This window comes from Drosophila gunungcola, unplaced genomic scaffold, assembly GCF_025200985.1.
Source record: "Drosophila gunungcola strain Sukarami unplaced genomic scaffold, Dgunungcola_SK_2 000001F, whole genome shotgun sequence".
Taxonomy (NCBI): domain Eukaryota; kingdom Metazoa; phylum Arthropoda; class Insecta; order Diptera; family Drosophilidae; genus Drosophila; species Drosophila gunungcola.
This window is the reverse complement of record NW_026453197.1, coordinates 20,175,337-20,193,175: the sequence shown is the minus strand read 5'-3', so window position 1 is coordinate 20,193,175 and position 17,839 is coordinate 20,175,337. Positions and strand designations below refer to the sequence as shown.

General features: G+C 37.0%; 5 protein-coding genes across 5 annotated transcripts in view; 4 read left to right on the top strand and 1 right to left on the bottom strand.

Moving 5' to 3' along the window:
• Nucleotides 1-389: 389 nt before the first annotated feature.
• LOC128263028 (male accessory gland serine protease inhibitor-like) lies at nt 390-1,149 on the top strand. Its single transcript, XM_052997667.1, has 2 exons — nt 390-853; nt 921-1,149. Exons 1-2 carry the CDS (start codon nt 787-789, stop codon nt 1,100-1,102), a joined length of 249 nt encoding a protein of 82 aa, XP_052853627.1. The 5' UTR covers nt 390-786; the 3' UTR covers nt 1,103-1,149.
• A 734-nt stretch (nt 1,150-1,883) lies between these two features.
• Nucleotides 1,884-2,428, top strand: LOC128261793 (male accessory gland serine protease inhibitor). The gene is made up of 2 exons (XM_052995657.1): nt 1,884-2,038; nt 2,103-2,428. Exons 1-2 carry the CDS (start codon nt 1,972-1,974, stop codon nt 2,288-2,290), a joined length of 255 nt encoding a protein of 84 aa, XP_052851617.1. The 5' UTR covers nt 1,884-1,971; the 3' UTR covers nt 2,291-2,428.
• A 92-nt stretch (nt 2,429-2,520) lies between these two features.
• On the top strand, nt 2,521-3,142 carry LOC128261796 (chymotrypsin inhibitor SCI-III-like). Its single transcript, XM_052995659.1, has 2 exons — nt 2,521-2,680; nt 2,915-3,142. Exons 1-2 carry the CDS (start codon nt 2,611-2,613, stop codon nt 3,082-3,084), a joined length of 240 nt encoding a protein of 79 aa, XP_052851619.1. The 5' UTR covers nt 2,521-2,610; the 3' UTR covers nt 3,085-3,142.
• Nucleotides 3,143-3,781: 639 nt separating this feature from the next.
• LOC128261791 (homeobox protein aristaless) overlaps nt 3,782-17,839 on the bottom strand; it is a 37,536-nt gene continuing 23,478 nt past the window's right edge. The window contains exons 6-9 of the mRNA XM_052995655.1: nt 15,091-15,192; nt 13,964-14,547; nt 4,948-5,105; nt 3,782-4,439 (exon numbers count right to left, since the gene is read on the bottom strand). Of these exons, the coding sequence (XP_052851615.1) occupies nt 3,802-4,439; nt 4,948-5,105; nt 13,964-14,547; nt 15,091-15,192 (1,482 nt within the window). The 3' untranslated portion in view covers nt 3,782-3,801. The remainder of the gene's footprint in view (nt 4,440-4,947; nt 5,106-13,963; nt 14,548-15,090; nt 15,193-17,839) is intronic.
• LOC128261795 (male accessory gland serine protease inhibitor-like) lies at nt 5,280-5,899 on the top strand. The gene is made up of 2 exons (XM_052995658.1): nt 5,280-5,440; nt 5,608-5,899. Exons 1-2 carry the CDS (start codon nt 5,371-5,373, stop codon nt 5,778-5,780), a joined length of 243 nt encoding a protein of 80 aa, XP_052851618.1. The 5' UTR covers nt 5,280-5,370; the 3' UTR covers nt 5,781-5,899.

Sequence of the window (17,839 nt, the reverse complement as noted above, 5' to 3'; positions counted from 1 at the left end):
ACGCCAGCTGAAGGGTCTAAACAGTAAACTACTATATTACTAAATTATATATTTTACAATGAAGCTGATAGTCCTAATCGTTTGTATCATCGTCCTTGTGACCAATACTTTTGCTTTCAAAAATGGTATGTATATAAATTTCTCATTTCTTCGTTTGTTTTCAATTAATTCGAAAAACCTCACCAAATTGTTTATAGAAATCTGTGGTCTACCCCATTCCGGCAATGGTGATGGTAAAAGGTCCTGCATGGGTTTCTTCCCCAGTTGGTCATATAATTCCGATAAAAACGAATGCATTGAGTTTATCTACGGAGGCTGCGGTGGCAATGACAACAGATTCGGTTCAAAGGAAATATGTGAAGACAAGTGTTTGGAATAAAAATAAATTTGTTCTGTTACATTCAATAAAGTGACATAAATCAAATGAACATACAAAATAAAATTTGGAAGCTTTGTGTGAGTTCTATAAAAAATAAAGTACAACGAGTAATGAAGTCTTTAATATTTGCCCAGCTTTTCGTGATCTAGGGCTTCAAAAATCCAAGTTAAAATAATTCCACAGAATTCAAAATGACAATAATAATAATTCCCACATATTTCCTAAATAATCCAAATTTGTAAAGTGTCAGGGCGATAAGCTTTATGTTCAATGTAATGGAATGGGTATAATATACAACGCCCAGTTCGTTTCAGCTTCAGTTTGATTTGATCAACGCAAGCTGAAGGTTCTAAATATTAAACTAATATATACACAAATATTTATTTCAAAATATTATATACTTTACTATGAAGCTGCTAGTCCTTATCGTTGTGTTCGTAGCCTTTGTGGCCAAATCGTTGGCTCTGAAAAATGGTATTTATATATTTCCAGTTCCTTAGTTCATTCTCAATTAATTTGTTTTGCTACCAAATTTATACAGAAGTATGTGGTCTACCCCATTCCCGTAATGGTGATGGTCGAATGTCCTGCGAGGCTTATTTCCCCAGTTGGACCTATGATTCCGATAAAAACGAGTGCATTGAATTCATCTACGGAGGCTGTGGTGGCAATGACAACAGATTCGGTTCAAAGGAAATATGTGAAGACAAGTGCTTACAATGAAGTAATTAAATAAAAGTAAATTCTTCTCTGATTATTTAATAAGCTTATGTTTTATTTGTTATTATATACCAAAAACATTGTTTGGAGTATTGGTAGTTAAGATTATATTAATTGCAGTAAAGCTGGTTGAAATTAAGTAAGAATTTATTTAATTATTTACATTTAAAAACGGGATGATTTTGTTGTTATCACACTAATAACAAAATGGAATAGTAAATATAAATATCTGACTATTAAATTCAAAATTGAATATTTAATATTTAAATTAAAATTAAATCCTAATAATATATACAATAAATATTAATTTGCATGATTAAATATTAAAATATTTTAATTAATGTGGAAAATGTTATATTTAAAATAGTGTCTATTTGACTTAAGTTCATTTTATTTAAGTTAAATGTGGTTTAAAATAACGTAAAACTGCAATGGTTGAAAATCAAAGTGAAAAAGTATTAAACTGAGAAAAAAATATTTGAATTAAATACGACTTTTTCATATCTTATTGAATTGTATCTTGTGATTACCACAAAAATTTTATTATGCAATGTGAAGTTACAGTTGCGCTCAGCATTTTAAACGATGTTAAAGTGTTAAAGTGTAAAAGAAAGAAACAGATTTAAACCAGATGTGAGGAAGCCACAAAAGCCCAAATATGACGCAATCAGATTCAATAGTCTACTCTGGTACTATATATAATATATGGTATATAGTTTGCTGTTATCATCTGGCTTTGTATATAAAGGGACTCCATTGACCTGCTAGATAAGCCAGAGCAATTCTCTCTCCGATTTTTATATGTACACCTCTATAAAGTGGTGATGTGACAAAGACTGGACAGCCAGAGTTCAACTGGAGTTGCGATTACAATGAAGTGTCTGGGAATTGTTGCCATTGCCATTCTGCTTAGCCTTTCGTGGGTCCAAGCTAAGCCGGGTAAGTAAGGATCTAGGTCTTAGATCTTAGATTACAAATCGATGGGTAATTCCCAATTTGATAGAAAAGTGCAGGGAGACGCCTTCGATGGCGGGCATGGCCCAGGATGGAGCTGCCTGCATGGCTTTTATGCCAGCCTGGACTTATGATGCCTCCAAAAACGCGTGCTCTGAGTTCGTTTTCGGTGGCTGCGGAGGAAACGCCAATCAGTTCTCCTCGCGAGATGAATGCGAAAAGGCCTGCAAGGACTAAGCTAAATGCAAACAAAAGTTCGCATCACGGGCAAAACCCAGCAATTTTGTAAACTCAAAACCAAAACAAACAACCGGCAATCTTGTTTTGCAAAAATATACAATGAAAAGAAAAATAACAAATAAACTTTACTATAATAAAAAGGTTTGTTGTATTTGTCGTTGCTTGAAAAAACTCAAACACAAATCGAGGGTCAAACTCGACGATTGATAAGCAATCCGGTTTGGGCCTATATAACGTAGACAGCATCTGCGTTTATTCACAGTTTTGTTTCATCAGTCGCGCTTGAGTTCTCTGTAACCCCGAAATCTAAAATCAACATGAAATACTTTGCCGTTTTTGCGCTGCTCGTCTGTCTGTTGGGAACTGCTTTGGCGGAGCTTAAAAATCGTATGTGTTAGCCAAGAAAACTAAAAAAAAAAATTTTTTAATGCAAAAAAAAATTATTTTTTGAATTTCAATTTATTTTCTAAAATTTTGTTAGGCAATTTTATTTAAAAAATAATCAATATTAAAAAGTTTATAAAAAACAAGACAAATAAATAAAATAATTTTTTATTTTAAATTTTGCATTTTTTTTCGCAATTTAATTCTAATATTAATGTTTTTTTAATCCATTTACAGCTGCCTGTGGCGAGACATTCGGCCAATTTGGAGCCTGCCGTGGCCGTCTGGAAAAGTGGACCTATCGCAAGGATACCAACGAATGCATCAAGTTCTGGTACACCGGCTGCCAAGGAAACAACAACCTATTCGAGACCAAGAGCATTTGCGAAACGACCTGCAAAAACTAAAAACCTTTTAGATACCCCCAAATAAAGTTACAGATTTGGTTTTGTTATCCTAATGTGATCATCTTTATTGTTTCTTTTATTAACTTGTTTAAATTTAATTAATATTGGTTTGGCGCTTACTGTAATTAGTGTCCGATTTAGTGTGATTAGGCTAGGCTATATATTTTCGATTTGTTAGCTAACTCTATATATATATATTTTTATATATTTATATGTTGTAGGTGTTTATCAATATGTATATATACTGTTTTATTTTTTTTTTGTTATATATAGTTCATATGCATTTGCGTGTTTAATTGATATTGTTAATCATTGGAATTGTCTTCTTCGGCCGTTGCTGATTATGTTGGGTTCAATCAGGGGTTATCTTTTCTTGTCATATCTGCCAAAACCAACAACAGCTAACTATGTTTCTAATATATATATATATATTTCTTATTAAAGTGCTGCAGTGTTATTTTTTTGTTACATTTTTCTTTGATTTTTTGTGTGTTCATATATTGTTTATTGGATTAAATTAAAGTAAAACTAGCACTAAGCCTAATATTTAACTTGTAAACTGTTTTTATGATTATTGTTTCAAGGGTAGGGTATTTGTAAAGTTTTTAGTTGGTTTGCCAAAGAAATTTCTGAAATTTGTACAATTTGTATAAATCTGAGAAATGAAATACCCTTTCTATGAAATTTAAATTGCACAATTTTATTTGTTTATTATTTTTACTCCATTTTGGTTAGCACCGCATTTCCATTTAGGGATATACCTCCTGCATTTACTGCTGATCCTGGAGAGCCTTCGCCAGCTGCCACGCCCCCTGAAGGTGGCTGCGTGGGCGTGGTTGGGGGCGATAACGTAGCATGTTGCTGTTGTTGATATGCCACAGCCGATTCGGCCAGATCCAAAAGTGCCGCCGATGAACTGCCACCTGCAAGGGATCCCGATCCCGATCCCGATCCCGGACCCAAGCCATTCATGGTCATGTCCTGCGCCTCGTGCTTCATCCTCATGGTATTATTGTTGTTATGATTGACCACATGCTGTCCCAAGGCCGAATGATGGTGGGCAAAGGAGAGGGGTGGCAGATGGAGTCCCGGAAAAGCCAACCCAGCCGCGGCAGCCGCATGCAGCGACTGCAAGAGTGCCGCCGAATGTTCCTGCGCCTTCCGCCGCAACTCGGCCACCGAATTGGACCGCGGATCGTGGCCAGATCCTTGGCCCGAGGATTTGGGCGACTCCGGCGAACTGGCCGCCGAACTGCTGCTCACCGGAATGCTCAGTGGAGCCACCACCGAGGAGCCAGGTGGCGGCGGCGGTTTCAGGGAGCAGCAAGAGCACAGGCTCTGGAAGGGCGAAACACCTGAAACGAGGCACAACAGGAAATATAAATCTATTAAATATATGGGTTAAATACACATCTCTAAATATTTATTAGACTTTAAGACTGGGATGACTCGCTCAATTTCTGTAATATTTATTACACATTAAGACTGAGATGACTCATTCAATTTCTGGCATACATTTTTCTAAAAAATGTTATAAATATGGTCGTTTAAGTGGTTGTTCTATGGTCGTTTACTTTAACTATAATAAGGAAATATTAAGCACTTACATTGGCTTTTTTTCAATTAAGGGACTTATTAATTTTGATCAAAGCAAATATATTTTCCATCTTGTGTTTGCAATATTTTATATGAAAATACATTTTAATCTGAACAAAGACAGCCGAATTCATTTGATTTTGATTTATCTACCAAGAGAAGCATCTGCTGCCTTTTGCCCACTCCAGCTAATTTGATTAAGCCGAAGTGATTTGGATTGATTTTGTCACTGATCGATTGACCGGAGGAGCAGGGGGGAAAACTCACCTTTGAGTCCCGGGAAAAGCGGCTGGTGGCTAAACTGGGCGGCCAAATGGGGCGGCAGGAAAAGCGGTGGGTGGTTGGCACTCCGCTGGGCCGCCGCTGCCGCCGCCGCTGCTGCCACGGCGCTCTGCTCACTCAAAACCGGGCGAAAACCGCAGTTGCTAAAAAATAAAAAATTGAAATATAAATATAAATGATATTTAAAATATATGTGTTCAATTTGGAATATTCGATAAAAATGAGGATTTAATTTTTGAGCGCATGTATCGCAAAAATTTTAACAGAATTCGAGCAAGGGTCAATGTCGAATAATAACCAATCCGGTTTGGGCCTATAAAAAGCAGGTAGCACCTCTGACCACTCTGCAGTATCGTCAGTATCATCAGTCGCTGTGGACATCTTTTAAAGTAATCCCAAAAAATCACCATGAAATACTTTGCTGTTTTCGCTGTGCTCTTTTGTCTTTTGGGAGCTGCTATGGCCCAGCTTAAGAATCGTAAGTATTTGTTTTAAATAAAAAGGTAAAGAAATGGTGTAATGTCAAACCAAAGCTTTAAATGTGTCAGATAAGTTTAATGATGTTTTCTTATCCTTATAAATATAAAAATATACAATTTTAATTCATTAAACATAAGACATAATTAATTAATAATAAATTTACAGCAATCTGTGGCGAGGAGTCCGCCCTTTCTGGAAGTACTTGCCGAGGACTATTAATGAAGTGGACCTATCGCAAAGATACAAATGACTGTGTTGATTTCAACTACACCGGCTGCCATGGAAATAACAACAGATTCGATAGCAAGGAGCAATGCGAGCAGTCCTGCAAAAATTAGGAATTCTATCTATGACCTACATTTCTCAAAATAAATGAAAGTTATATTTTGTTATCCTATTTTTATAAACTATTATTTTTACATATCCTATGTGGAGTTAATAAAATGAGAATTGAAATTACAAGCTAAACCAGTGTAATTCCATTACCAATTCACTATCTCCTCAATCTACCCTCGTATTTTAGTCACTGCACCCATTTACAATTAAACTGCTTTGCATTTCGCCTGCACGCGCACATTAAACGGAACAAATTCAAAATAAAACACCACATCACACACAGCACACACATCAAACAAACAAAAGCAACAAACAGAGTTTTAATTAACGCTTAATTGAAATAAATTAAAACATTTTTATGCGTAATTGCATTATTATTAATAAACCTAAATATTTTGTATGTGCGAGCGGGGGAGTGTTGTTGGAATAATCAACACCCAGTTGTCATTTTTGTGACCGTTTTAATTGAATGAAATATTACGCTTAGTCGCATGTCAAGGCAAATGGTATTCCCAACGGAAAAAAAACAAACACACACCCCAACCGAGCAATAAAAAACATTTAATGCAATTTGAAAATTTTAATTGATAAGTGAGACAACGCTTCGTGGAATTAATAAATTCCTATGGCTCTCATAATCCCCATTAATAAAATTATAGAACATTAGGTTCTATATATACATACACTTTTTTATTAGAAATAATTGCGTTTAATCAATGAGTGCAAAACTTGGGATGGAATTTATTTGCTGCTCGTGGTATAAGTGGAAAAAAATTCAATTTTCATTTGTTCAAATTTACATTAAGCCCTGGGCAACCGTTTGCAATGTGTCTAAAATTTAATAATTTCGGTGGAGAAGGTGGGCTCGTTTTTGTGGTCATAACAAATCTCTGGATATGCTAATCGAGTTGGGGGACTTTTGGGCGCGGGAAATGACAGGCAGACCTCGCGAATAGCGACCACAACCACCGGGGAAAAAAGGACCACAAACGTCGCGGCCACTGTCGCTTTTAATTCTCCTCACTTTTCACTTTTTATTTTTTTCCCTCCTCCCAGTAGGAATTCCCTCTCCATTTTCCTAAGCTCGTCATGTTTTTGGCTTTTCCTTGTCCACCAACAATTTGACGTGATTTTTCCGAGGTTTTCTTTCTTTCTCTGGTCTTTTATTTTTATTTTTTCGGTAGTTGCAAAACGTTTGGCCGCTTGAAACAGAATTTTCGATAAGGTAATTGGTTTTTTTTTGGGTTTTCAAAATGCTTCTGTCAATTTTTTTTGTTTGAGTTTGGTTTTGATAAGAAAAATGATTATGAGGTGAAACATGAAGCTTATGTAATTTATTTTTGTCTGCGTGATTTAAAAAAGAGCTGGTTATGGCAACATTATTATTTTACTGAAATGTTGTATTTAATCTTTAAAGTTTTGATTTTAAGCCAGATCTGCTTGTAATGCGCATAGTTAGAAATAGCCAATTTAATCTTCTGTGTTTTGAAATAGTTTGAAATGCTTTCAGTTCCAGACCTGTATATATAATTTTTTAAATAAACAAACAGGTAGAAAATTTTAAAAATTCCTGTTCGTTTTAGCAACCTATCCCAGGGAAAAGCCAACTGTTTTTCCTCCATACACAAATACTAGTTCTCCCCCTATTTTCACTTACCCCCTGGCCCCTAATTAAGCTTTGAGCCAAAAAAGCAAAAGTCCAAGCGGCAAAAACGAGATGAGAAAGCTCAAATAGCAGCAGCCATGGCAAAAACAACGAAGGCAAACACTAGGGCGTAGACAGCTCCCCCCCCTTTTTAGACCCCCCTCCCTACCCCTCTCTAGTTGCGAAAAAAGCAGTAAACTTAAATGTTTGCGTATAATTAAGCACTCATCCTTTGGTTGTAATTAAATTTTGCATGTGCACATCCAACAGATGCCTCGGACCCTCGGAGTCTGCAGCTTGGGGCTTCATTCTAGAACATCCCTCTTGTTTTTCACCCCCTCAGTATCCCCATCTCTTTTGCCCCTGATAAGACTCTCTCTCTTTCACTCATGTTTTGGGGACTGGCAAAAATATGCTAATTGCTATAGGCGACTTTACAGCACCGAAAAAATTGTTTTGTTCGATATTTTGGAATCTGGAATTTTATAAGTCAAAACAGTTTATTTTTATTTCCACTTTTCTTGTTATGTAAAGATGTCTTGTTTTAATAAGATTATTTAGATTGTTTGCCAAAAAAAAACCTTTACAAATGTTGTTAAGATTGGAATTTGTATTCTTATTTTACAATCATAATCATATTTTTTTCACACTGTAAAGTCAAAAAGGTTTGAAGTCTAAACAGACTATTAAATTTATGTACCAGGAACCTTCAATTTCTTGCCCCAATTTTTTTACAGTGCAAGAGGCTGAGAACAGGGGGCGTTGCCATGTCCCACGCCCACTTGACTGCCGCCGCCTTAATTGCTATACTCATAGACCCCGACCCGCCCGACTTTTCCCTCTCCCTCTAATTAAGACATTCACGAGCTCGAGTGTTGTCGTTGAGCTCGTTAGTTAGTACATAACTTTTCCTTCGGGCAGTAGAGAACGTGAAAATGTAAGGAAAATGGGGAGGGGGAGGAAGGCGGGGAGACTCTGTCAATGTCAATCTTGGAAGCTCCATCTCAGTTTTCCACCTTGAGTTGCCACAAAAGTTTTTCTTAAAATTTTCGCACTTTTCGCAGATTGCATTTAGCCAAGGATAAAGTTTTCACAACTTGACATGCACATGGAAAATTCACCCCCTTCTCGTTGTGTGTGTGTGTGTAATTAGTCGGGCAAACATTTTAATGCTTTACGCAATTCTAACAAATTAAACTCGAGCAATCAACACCTACACACCCTTAGCTTTCCCGCTTCTGCCCCACACAAGTCAAACTTAATTTCCGCAAAATGTACTTTTTTTCACGAAACTTTTTGGGATACCCCCCTCTTAATGCTTATTATATTAGGCTACCCGAAAAGTTTGGAAGCACGAAGGCAGCTTATTTTAATTGCATGATGAATATTAAAATATTTGCTTAATTTATTATTCAAGTACTCGCATTCGTGCGCGCAGCATAAGCGGTTTGAATATCAGCACACACCTGAATTACAGGTGGAATGCGGGTAGATATAAGTGTATTTATAGGATAAGTGGGTACACATAATTTGGGGCCATAGATGTATGTGGATTTTCGGGGTATATTCCCACGGACGAAATACATATTTAGTTATTTGTGCATTAAGTATCTGTGGCGGAATGCTTAAAGTAGAGTGTAGCTGGCAGATTTGGCGTTGCTGGCGGGTATTTAATTAACATTTTTAGCTGCGAACTTATTCCAGCCAATGAATATGGATTTAGTTTGGGGCTGGCGTTGGTGAAATATAACAAACGTGATGGGATTTGATATGAGTCCTTGCATATTTTAAATTTCATTTTGAACAGATGGCTAAAACTCTTAAACTTGTTTTGAAAGTCTAAATCTTGTAAAATAATATGTTGATCAATATGTAATGTAACATATATATTTTTTAGCTCAGCATTTTTCAAAAATTAAGTTTATTAACATATGTATGCCTAAAATATTTTTGAAACAAATAACTTATACTTACTTATACTGCACCTTAAACTCCAATTAAGATTGTCTTTTATTCGCTTACTCATTGCTACATAATTTTTAACTTTTAAGTATCGGCTTGCAATAAAAAGGCGTTTAAGTGTTTTTTTTGCAGTTGCATAATTTGTATAATTTGCCATTATTTTTTGGTTCCCTTGCGGGGCCATGAATAAACCCGGTTTTGCCATATATGAAAGCCCCCTCTTGCGTCACCAAAAACGACCTTGCCAAGCGAGACAAGTGCGTATTAATGCTTGCTAATTATTTATTTAGTTTTTGCCCAAGCTCGATTTGCATAAAATATGCATGAGAGTAAAAGAAAATACGATGATAAATGCTTGTGATGAAACGCTTCGCTTCAGATCGAGATATGCTCCTATTGGCATATCCAGTGATGGATGGCAGGGTTCATCCGGTTCTGGGGCATTTGAATAATAATATCTCAGTATATTCGAGATTCGGAATTGATTTGGTCAACCGTTACAGCAGCAAAATCAACGGGGATTCCAAAAAAGGGAAGTCGGGTGAAATGATTCAGCAATCGAACGAAAAGCGTGCCCCTTCGCAATGGGATGTCCTTGGTTCTCGAAACTTCTATTGTTTGCTAGCCGGATCCTGTTCCTTTTTATTGTGGTGTAATGTTTGTTGTTCCAGCGCGTTGACATGTGAGAGCCAAGAGTCTTTTTTGCTTTTTTGGCCCACCCATGGCTGATGAGACCGCCCATCGATAGGGCAAAAAATAATTTTAGGGGGAGTTCTGAACCCAACCCAAAATAAAAATAAAGGAAGCAAGACCACCGCCTTTTGTGCGTTTTCTGGCTGGTGGCATATGGTTAGAGACTCTTTGCCGGCAAAAAACGACAAACGACAAACAAAACACCCTCGTTTACGCCCAATTTAATTTTCAAGTAGCTTTTTATAGCCTTGTGGCCAGTCATTTTTGAATTTCTGATCTAAGTAGCTAAAAGCAAATGGAATAACAGAGTTAATAATCTTTATAAATCGGTAATAAAAGGGAATGCAGTTGACTAGATAAATGATTATGTTCATTTTTAAAGATGAATGATAAAGTGTAAAAGAAGAGGAATTCCAAAAATATTATATTCAGCTTCCTTTTTCCTGGCGATTGAATCGTAAATAGAACACACTGGTAAAAAAAAAAGAAAACATAATAAAAACCAATGTTTTTGTACTCAATTTAAGTATTTTTCCCTTTAATTTTCAATCGTTTATTGTATTTAATATTATAATTAAATATTTAATTTAAACATTTTATATACGATTTTGAATTCAATAGATAGTAATTTGTCATCAATATAATTTTTCTCATCCAAAAATTAATTTAACTATGTTGAGTTTTAATCTGACGCATTTCAAAATGAATCTGCAGGCGCCCCAAGTTTATATTTTTTGGACAGCTTACTCCCGTTGACATATAATCTCAGTGTTGAGGTTATCTTTGGTCAAAAAAATATAAAGAAGTCAAATTGATAAGAACTCACAGTCTTGTATACAAGCTGAAAATTGGGTCCCAGTGTTTTAGTCGCCTTCTTTTATGGATTATAATAAATCGCTTTTACTGTTTGGGAAGTATTACAAAAATGTTTAAGCTCGGAATTGTTCTGATCTATATTTTAATTGCTGGAAGTCTAAATGATTCTATGAGTCATGCAAATAAATTTGATTACTCGGAGACCAACCAGGATCGATGGAACACCTGTAGGGATGTGATAGCAAACGACACGCTTGCAGGACAGGTGCAAATAAAAAACCAGTTGGCCGATTTGCAAGGAGATGTTACCAAAGTGACAAACTTATTACCACAGGTCTTCAGCGAGAAATTGGTTAGAATGGAGGCCCATTTAACAGCGCTAGAATCGAAACTGGAAACCATATTCATCCAACTTACAGCCATACAGGAAAGACTATCAATGCCGCCGGGGTTCATTCGAATCGGTTCGAGATATTTTCATATAGAAGAGAACATCACGCAAAATTGGTACACTGCTGCATTGACCTGTCGTCAGAAGGGTGGACACTTAGCTACCATCAGAAACCAAGAAGAACTTGCCCTGATAAGTGAAAAACTCGAGACGGAAACATATTACTGGCTTGGCATCTTCGAACCATTAAAAAGGGGCGAATTTGCCACTGTAGTTTCGAATAAGACTGCACCTTTTCTAAAGTGGCATCCTCTTGAACCCATCTATGTGGACAATGCATTGCACTGCGTTCTTGTGAGAAATTCAGTTATGCATGTGGAAAATTGTAAAACGCCATCGTATCGTTTCATTTGCCAAGCTGATGACAAAAATTAATTTTAAAAATAAATTAATATATATATCTTAATAAAAAATACACAAATTATAGAGTTTAAACAAACTAAAATTAATAGAAATATAAATAAAAAAAAAAACACGAAATTATTTAATAATCATAGAAAATTTGGTAAACATACTATATTAAGTGGCTGAAATTAAAATAATGAATAAAAAATCATCGTGTTAAACGCCTTAGAGTTGTGTATATGTATATCGATTCCTTATCGTTACATTTATAACATTTGATATATTGGGCAATCTTTAAGACAGGCAAGTGAATTATTATACTGTATTTATTCAGCAACAATTGTAATCATGAATATAAATTATAATAGCAATTTAGCTCCATGACTTCCATAACAGCAATTATGTATATACCTTCATTATTAGAACATATAAAGTATTGGATATATTGTGACAAATTTAGGATGCATTACAAGTAGTAAGTGGAAATACCTAGGTTCATTAGTGGATAAGCCAATTGCTGGGCTACTTGTGTAGTTACAAACAATCTGGGACCCCTGAAATATCCGTTTCAGCACCCTCACTCGAACCCTCCCCTTTTTTTTCGGTCAGTCTGAACGATTATAAACCCAACGATCTGCTAATTGCCTGCGTGTCATTAAGCCTCCACTAACAAAGGAATTAGACAAACAAACAATAAAATTTATGGCAAGTGTCGCATTTTGTCATCAAGCTGCGACAAAAACAACTGCCGGGAAAAAAAGTTGAACTGCGTTTCAACCCCTGGCAAATATTTACAAATAGAGATTGCGACAAAATGCCACCCCTAAGTGGGCAGTGCGAATGTAGCCGTCTCTCTCTTTTCTCGTCTTGCCTCTCTGTTTAATCCCCCTTAGGTTTTTTTTTTTTGCCGATGATGACTAAATTAGCAGTTGATTTAGGAGGTGGAGCGGTGGATTTTTTGGGGCAGGCAGCCAGACAATGACCGCAATGAGAGCAGTAATGACATTAGATGCTTGGCCGGGTGTGCAATGGGATTCTTGACTCCCGAACCCTTGTTTTTTCGCATCCTTACTTGTCCTGCACTGAGAGAAAATAGGTTGGAGAAATGGGAATGTGATATAAGCATATGGTACAACCAATTTTAAAAGCGCTCTATTAACTTATTTACTAGAGTTTAAAGAATCCATCCTTAATTGCCATCGTTATCAACTACTTTAAGCATTTCTTAATTACTTTGTTTTATTTCCATTTCTTTTTTCTAAATCGAAAGATTTAACAGTTTTGTTTTGCAAAAGTATATATGAACAGCCACAAAAAATATAAAAAAAAATTCGGCTTTATAATAAATGATTTTATTCATATATATAATTTATCTTACTTCACAATTTCCCAAGTGATATATCTCCTGTCGGAATTTCGAAATTTCAACCCATTTTAACACATTTTTTTCCCTGAGTGTCTTTATGCCGTCGACTCCTGCGGTGTTCATGTCTCGATTCTCGACTTTCTGTCTTTTTCCCGTTGGATTTTCCCGACTCACGGGTTATTGAACAGGCGTGCGCAGCGGAAGGCGTTCTACTTAATGTTTTGGATGGAAAACGTTTAAATTCCATTGGCGCACTTCCGGTCAGCGGATGTCGTGTGCGCCAGCGGAAACATTAAGAGAGCAGTCTCCTCCCCCGTTTATTTTTTCCCCTCCTTCGAACTTTGAAAGAAGGGAATCCCATCCCATAAAATGCCTGACCCCCCGCTAATGATGACGGTCATCATCGATATGGCCGATTTGGCCGACACGTGCAATCTCGAGGGCGAACAGTATCTAATCATCACTGTTGTCTCAGCCATATGTGGGATATGCTGGAAGGATGTTCCGGCCAGAAGATAAATGACTTGGTTGATAGTGCCTCGAATTGATTTTCGCCGGAAGCTTTGATTCGTTTTTATTGGGTGGGATTGTGCAATTAGGTGGGCCTGAGTCTTAATTTAAATGCATTACTCGCATTTAAAAAAAATGTAATGCTTTCCTAATCCAATTTGACTAATTTTTTATTATAACCGATTTTAAAAAATCTCTAGTTTTTGCTACCTTTACATTTTAAAGCTATAGTTTTTAATAACATTGTATTTCATTTGTAGCATTAATAGTATAAGTGAATCTTTTTTTTTAATTTTTAAATATCTGCCGCAAATTAATATTATTAAGACTCACTTTTAGGAAGTCATGGATGTTTTGAAACAAATTTTGAAATAATGTAGCTCATAATTCGACTTACCTATCGCTGGCGTTGCTGGCGCCTCCAAAGTTCCCGAAGATGTGGCTGCCAAAAGCGGCCGCCGCAGCCGCCGAAGAGTGTGGCAACGGCAGTTGGGGGGCGGGCGTGGGCGTGGACGAGGCCGAGTTGTTGGCGGAGTTGGTCGGCGGCATCCTGGAGCCCGTGGTCAGGGACATGGGTCCGCCCACCTCGATGGGGGAGTCGGTGTTCCGCGAGTTCGAGGGGCTACTTGACCCCTGACCCCCTCCGCAACCGCCTCCAGCCAGGGGCGTATGCTCGCGATCCCGGTGCATTCCCGAAGGGGATGGCGATCCGGCACTGATGGAGCCCAGCGACTGAGAGGCGGAGTGCGGGGTGGTGGTCAGCTGATTGGAGGACAACGGACGCTCATTGTCGCTAGAGTCCAGGTGCATGCCACCGCCAGGACTGCGGGAATGCGAGTGGGAATGCGAATGGGAGTGCTGCTGCGGCTCCATTTGACCATTGGTCAGCGGACTGTGTGACCGCTGACGAGGCGGTAGCTCATCCATGTCGTCGTCTATTTCACCCGTAATGTCTGGCGAGGATTCGCGAGAGTCGTGGAGCTGCAAAACGGATAAAACTGTAGTGAACAATCTCGTAAAGCCTAAAAACATTCACTTTTTCTTATTAAATAATAACCATATTCATTAATATTTAAACTAAATTTAAATAATCTGCAAGGAAAATTCTTTTTCTTCGTAGAAATAAAGATATTTGTAAATATGCTAAATATGCTATGCTATGCGCAGTGGTTTTAAAGTTTTCAAAAAGATAAGCTTAGGGCAACAGTACGTATGAGTGATTACATTTAGAGACCTTTCAATAGAAGGGGAGTATGAACTACAAAATGTTTATAAAATTTTTTTTTTATATAAATGCAACAGAATATTTATATTACATATTTTTGGGATTCGAAACCTAAACAAGTTTTTAGCTGTACATCACAACATTATAAATGTACTTTGTAAGGTGTGAATTTACTTATAATGAATTTTTATAAGCAATTTGTAAAGGGTTCTCTAACTCCTACATTGTAAATGTCATTTTCAAGGTGTCAACTAGGGAAAGTACCCTTGCTTAATCCTTTCATAATTTAATTTATTTACCTTGTCCAGTGAGCTGCTGCTTTCACCATTTTCACGCTTTCGCTGCTCATCCTTGAGTCGCTCCGCCTTGCGCCATTTTGCCCGGCGATTTTGGAACCAGACCTGCGGTATAGCAAAAATGGGAAACTCGAATGAAATTGAGAAAGTTGGGGGCGCAAATTGCCATGATATGGCCACATGTCTATTATTATTTATGCCACGGGGCATGACTCCTGCTGCCAGCCAATGGAAAATTGAAAAACTTTCCTTCCCGCACACTCACACACACAAAGGCAATTTTCCACCTCAGAAACTTTAACAATTTGTTGTGTGTTGAGTGTTGTGTGCCACCCTCAAAAAATGTTTGTGTTTCCCTTTTGTCCTTTCAGCCAATCTAAGATATAAACAAACAAAATCTGATTTTCAATTTTGCTAAGGAAGACAAAACAAATTTGGCCTGTAATCAGCGCTTAAATTGGGGAAAGGGGGTGTGCCACAGGGGGCGGAATATCCCCACACACACACACACACACATGGCTGCCTTTCTCTAATGAGGCTCAATCAAGACAATGCCCTGGCATCCTTAGGAAACACATCCTTTGGATTGCTTGCTTATGCGCGCGTGTTTCCTTTTTCTTATGCCCCCCTTTTTCCCAAATTTTCCTCACAATTTTCCCCTTTATATCACAGAATTTCCCTTACTTCCCGTTCGTTTCGTTTGCTTTTAGTTCCGGTTTGCGTTGATTCCCCAGCTTAGAGCGCCCTCTAATGGGATTTGCCTGCTCGGGCGCCATCTTGAATGAAAATCACTCTCTGTGTGTGTTTAAGTATGTGTGTGTGTGTAAGTAAGTTTCCTAATCAAAATTCAAATTAGACATTGTGCAAAAGTTGGCATTTTGGCTCCATTGTTGTAATCATAACGCAGCGTAAAACAATTTCAACATTATTTCGGGCCTGCAGGCAACTTATTCCACTTCTACCCACTTCGGCCGCCATGTTTCCCCAGACTTTGCTCCTGTTTTCCCCCCAGCTCCTTTTTGCCTGGGCAAACAATAAATTGCGCACAATCCAACCCCCAAAAAAAACTGGGAAGCTCCCTCCCCACTGAGAGGTCGGAACTTTTCCAGTTTTGCTCCTTTCTTTTGGTGGTGGTGGTGACGCCCACCAGTTACTTAATACAATATTTATGCCATAAGCACATTACCAATAAAATATGGCTGGGTAAACTTTTTTTCTCTCTCTGTGTGAGTGAGTGTCTGTGTGTGTACCCTAGGGGTGAAAGAGAAGGAGACAGACAGCTGAAAAGAGAGAGGGAGAGGCCAACGATAAAAGCAGCTTCTCCTTCTGACTGCTCCTGTTATTATGACAAAAATTGAATAATGAAAAACAATTGTGTGTGTCTGCCGTCTCTTTCCCTCCGGCCATTGCTATCTCACTCTCTTCCAATCATAATTTCATGCACAATTTTGCTTTGTTTTATTACACACAGAATTTAACGTGTTTCATATTTCATATTTATTCAATTCGCTTGGCTAAGTTTCTTGATTGCCTTCTTGGAATTACTTTGGAAAATGGTTGGGGTATTGGAACAAAACAAATATACTAGAGCATTGTTTTTTTTTAACTTGATTTTTGGAGTTTTAAATTTGCTTTGTCAGGTATTACAGTTTATTTATTTTTAATTTTATTGAACAAATAAAATGGCTAAATTTTTTGCTTGCATAAGAAATCTTTGGCAATGCTAAGTATACTTTTAGGGTTGATTTAAAAAGCTTCTACGTGTAGATTAATGTTAATGGTAAATAAAGAATTATAAACCATAATCCAAAATAAGCTTTGAATACTAATTTTTTTTTTCTGCTCGCCATTTAACTATGTTTATAAATTTGTTATCTACAGTGACATATCTATAATATCTAAAAAAGTTGTTGTGAATCATGAAATATTGTTTTGTGCTACTTTAAATGTTTTTGATGGGTTTTATATTTCCTAACAACACGAGTGCTAAGACTAAAAAAATATGAACAATTATACTTTATTTTACTAAACATTAATTTATTTCTATATTAATATAATTGTTAGAATTTTTAAAGCTTTAGGACTATAACTACAATCTAAATGTATTTAAGGTAAATTTGGTTTACATCTAGTAATCAGTATGTCTTAAAAACTAATATTTTGCATATGCTTCAAACCTTTGTTTGTTCATAAAATATATCTGTTAGCCAAAATATAATGCCCCACATGTCGCTTTATATCAACACATCCGAAAGGAACTTTTCAAGAACTCTTGGACGCACTTCAAGTAATTTATTTACCCAAGAAAACGCCGTAAGCGACAAAAATTTCGCATAATTCTCGAAGAACAATGAACAAAACAATTATTCATATACCTAGTAAACATAATTTTTGCGGTTACAAGTTACAAAAACCGATTTGCCATGAAAGCGAAAACAAATAAGCAAACAAGCGGGTAGCGTTAACAATACAAAGTTGTTACACAGTGAATTACACAAAAAAAAACACACGCAAGTAAATGGAAACAATGGAAACACCACCCAAAAAGCCAGGGCAAAAATCAGGGGAAAAGGGCGAAGATGCAGGAGGTCTTCCAGGGGGTAATTACGGACAAGTGCGCACCATTAGCTTCCGCAAACAGTTTGTCCTGTTGCCGGAACACTCAATGCAAACAACACCCAAGGACCAAAAACCAAGGACCTCGATGACGCAGCTCAAGTGGAATGAACGAACAGATGTGTTAATATCAAAC

Bases quoted from the DNA above. Each gene is read 5' to 3' on its own strand.
- LOC128263028 (XM_052997667.1), top strand. From the start codon at position 787: ATGAAGCTGCTAGTCCTTATCGTTGTGTTCGTAGCCTTTGTGGCCAAA. The intron at 854-920 runs GTATTTATATAT...AAATTTATACAG, and splicing joins ATCGTTGGCTCTGAAAAATG to AAGTATGTGGTCTACCCCAT.
- LOC128261793 (XM_052995657.1), top strand. From the start codon at position 1,972: ATGAAGTGTCTGGGAATTGTTGCCATTGCCATTCTGCTTAGCCTTTCG. The intron at 2,039-2,102 runs GTAAGTAAGGAT...CCAATTTGATAG, and splicing joins GTGGGTCCAAGCTAAGCCGG to AAAAGTGCAGGGAGACGCCT.
- LOC128261796 (XM_052995659.1), top strand. From the start codon at position 2,611: ATGAAATACTTTGCCGTTTTTGCGCTGCTCGTCTGTCTGTTGGGAACT. The intron at 2,681-2,914 runs GTATGTGTTAGC...ATCCATTTACAG, and splicing joins TTTGGCGGAGCTTAAAAATC to CTGCCTGTGGCGAGACATTC.
- LOC128261795 (XM_052995658.1), top strand. From the start codon at position 5,371: ATGAAATACTTTGCTGTTTTCGCTGTGCTCTTTTGTCTTTTGGGAGCT. The intron at 5,441-5,607 runs GTAAGTATTTGT...ATAAATTTACAG, and splicing joins TATGGCCCAGCTTAAGAATC to CAATCTGTGGCGAGGAGTCC.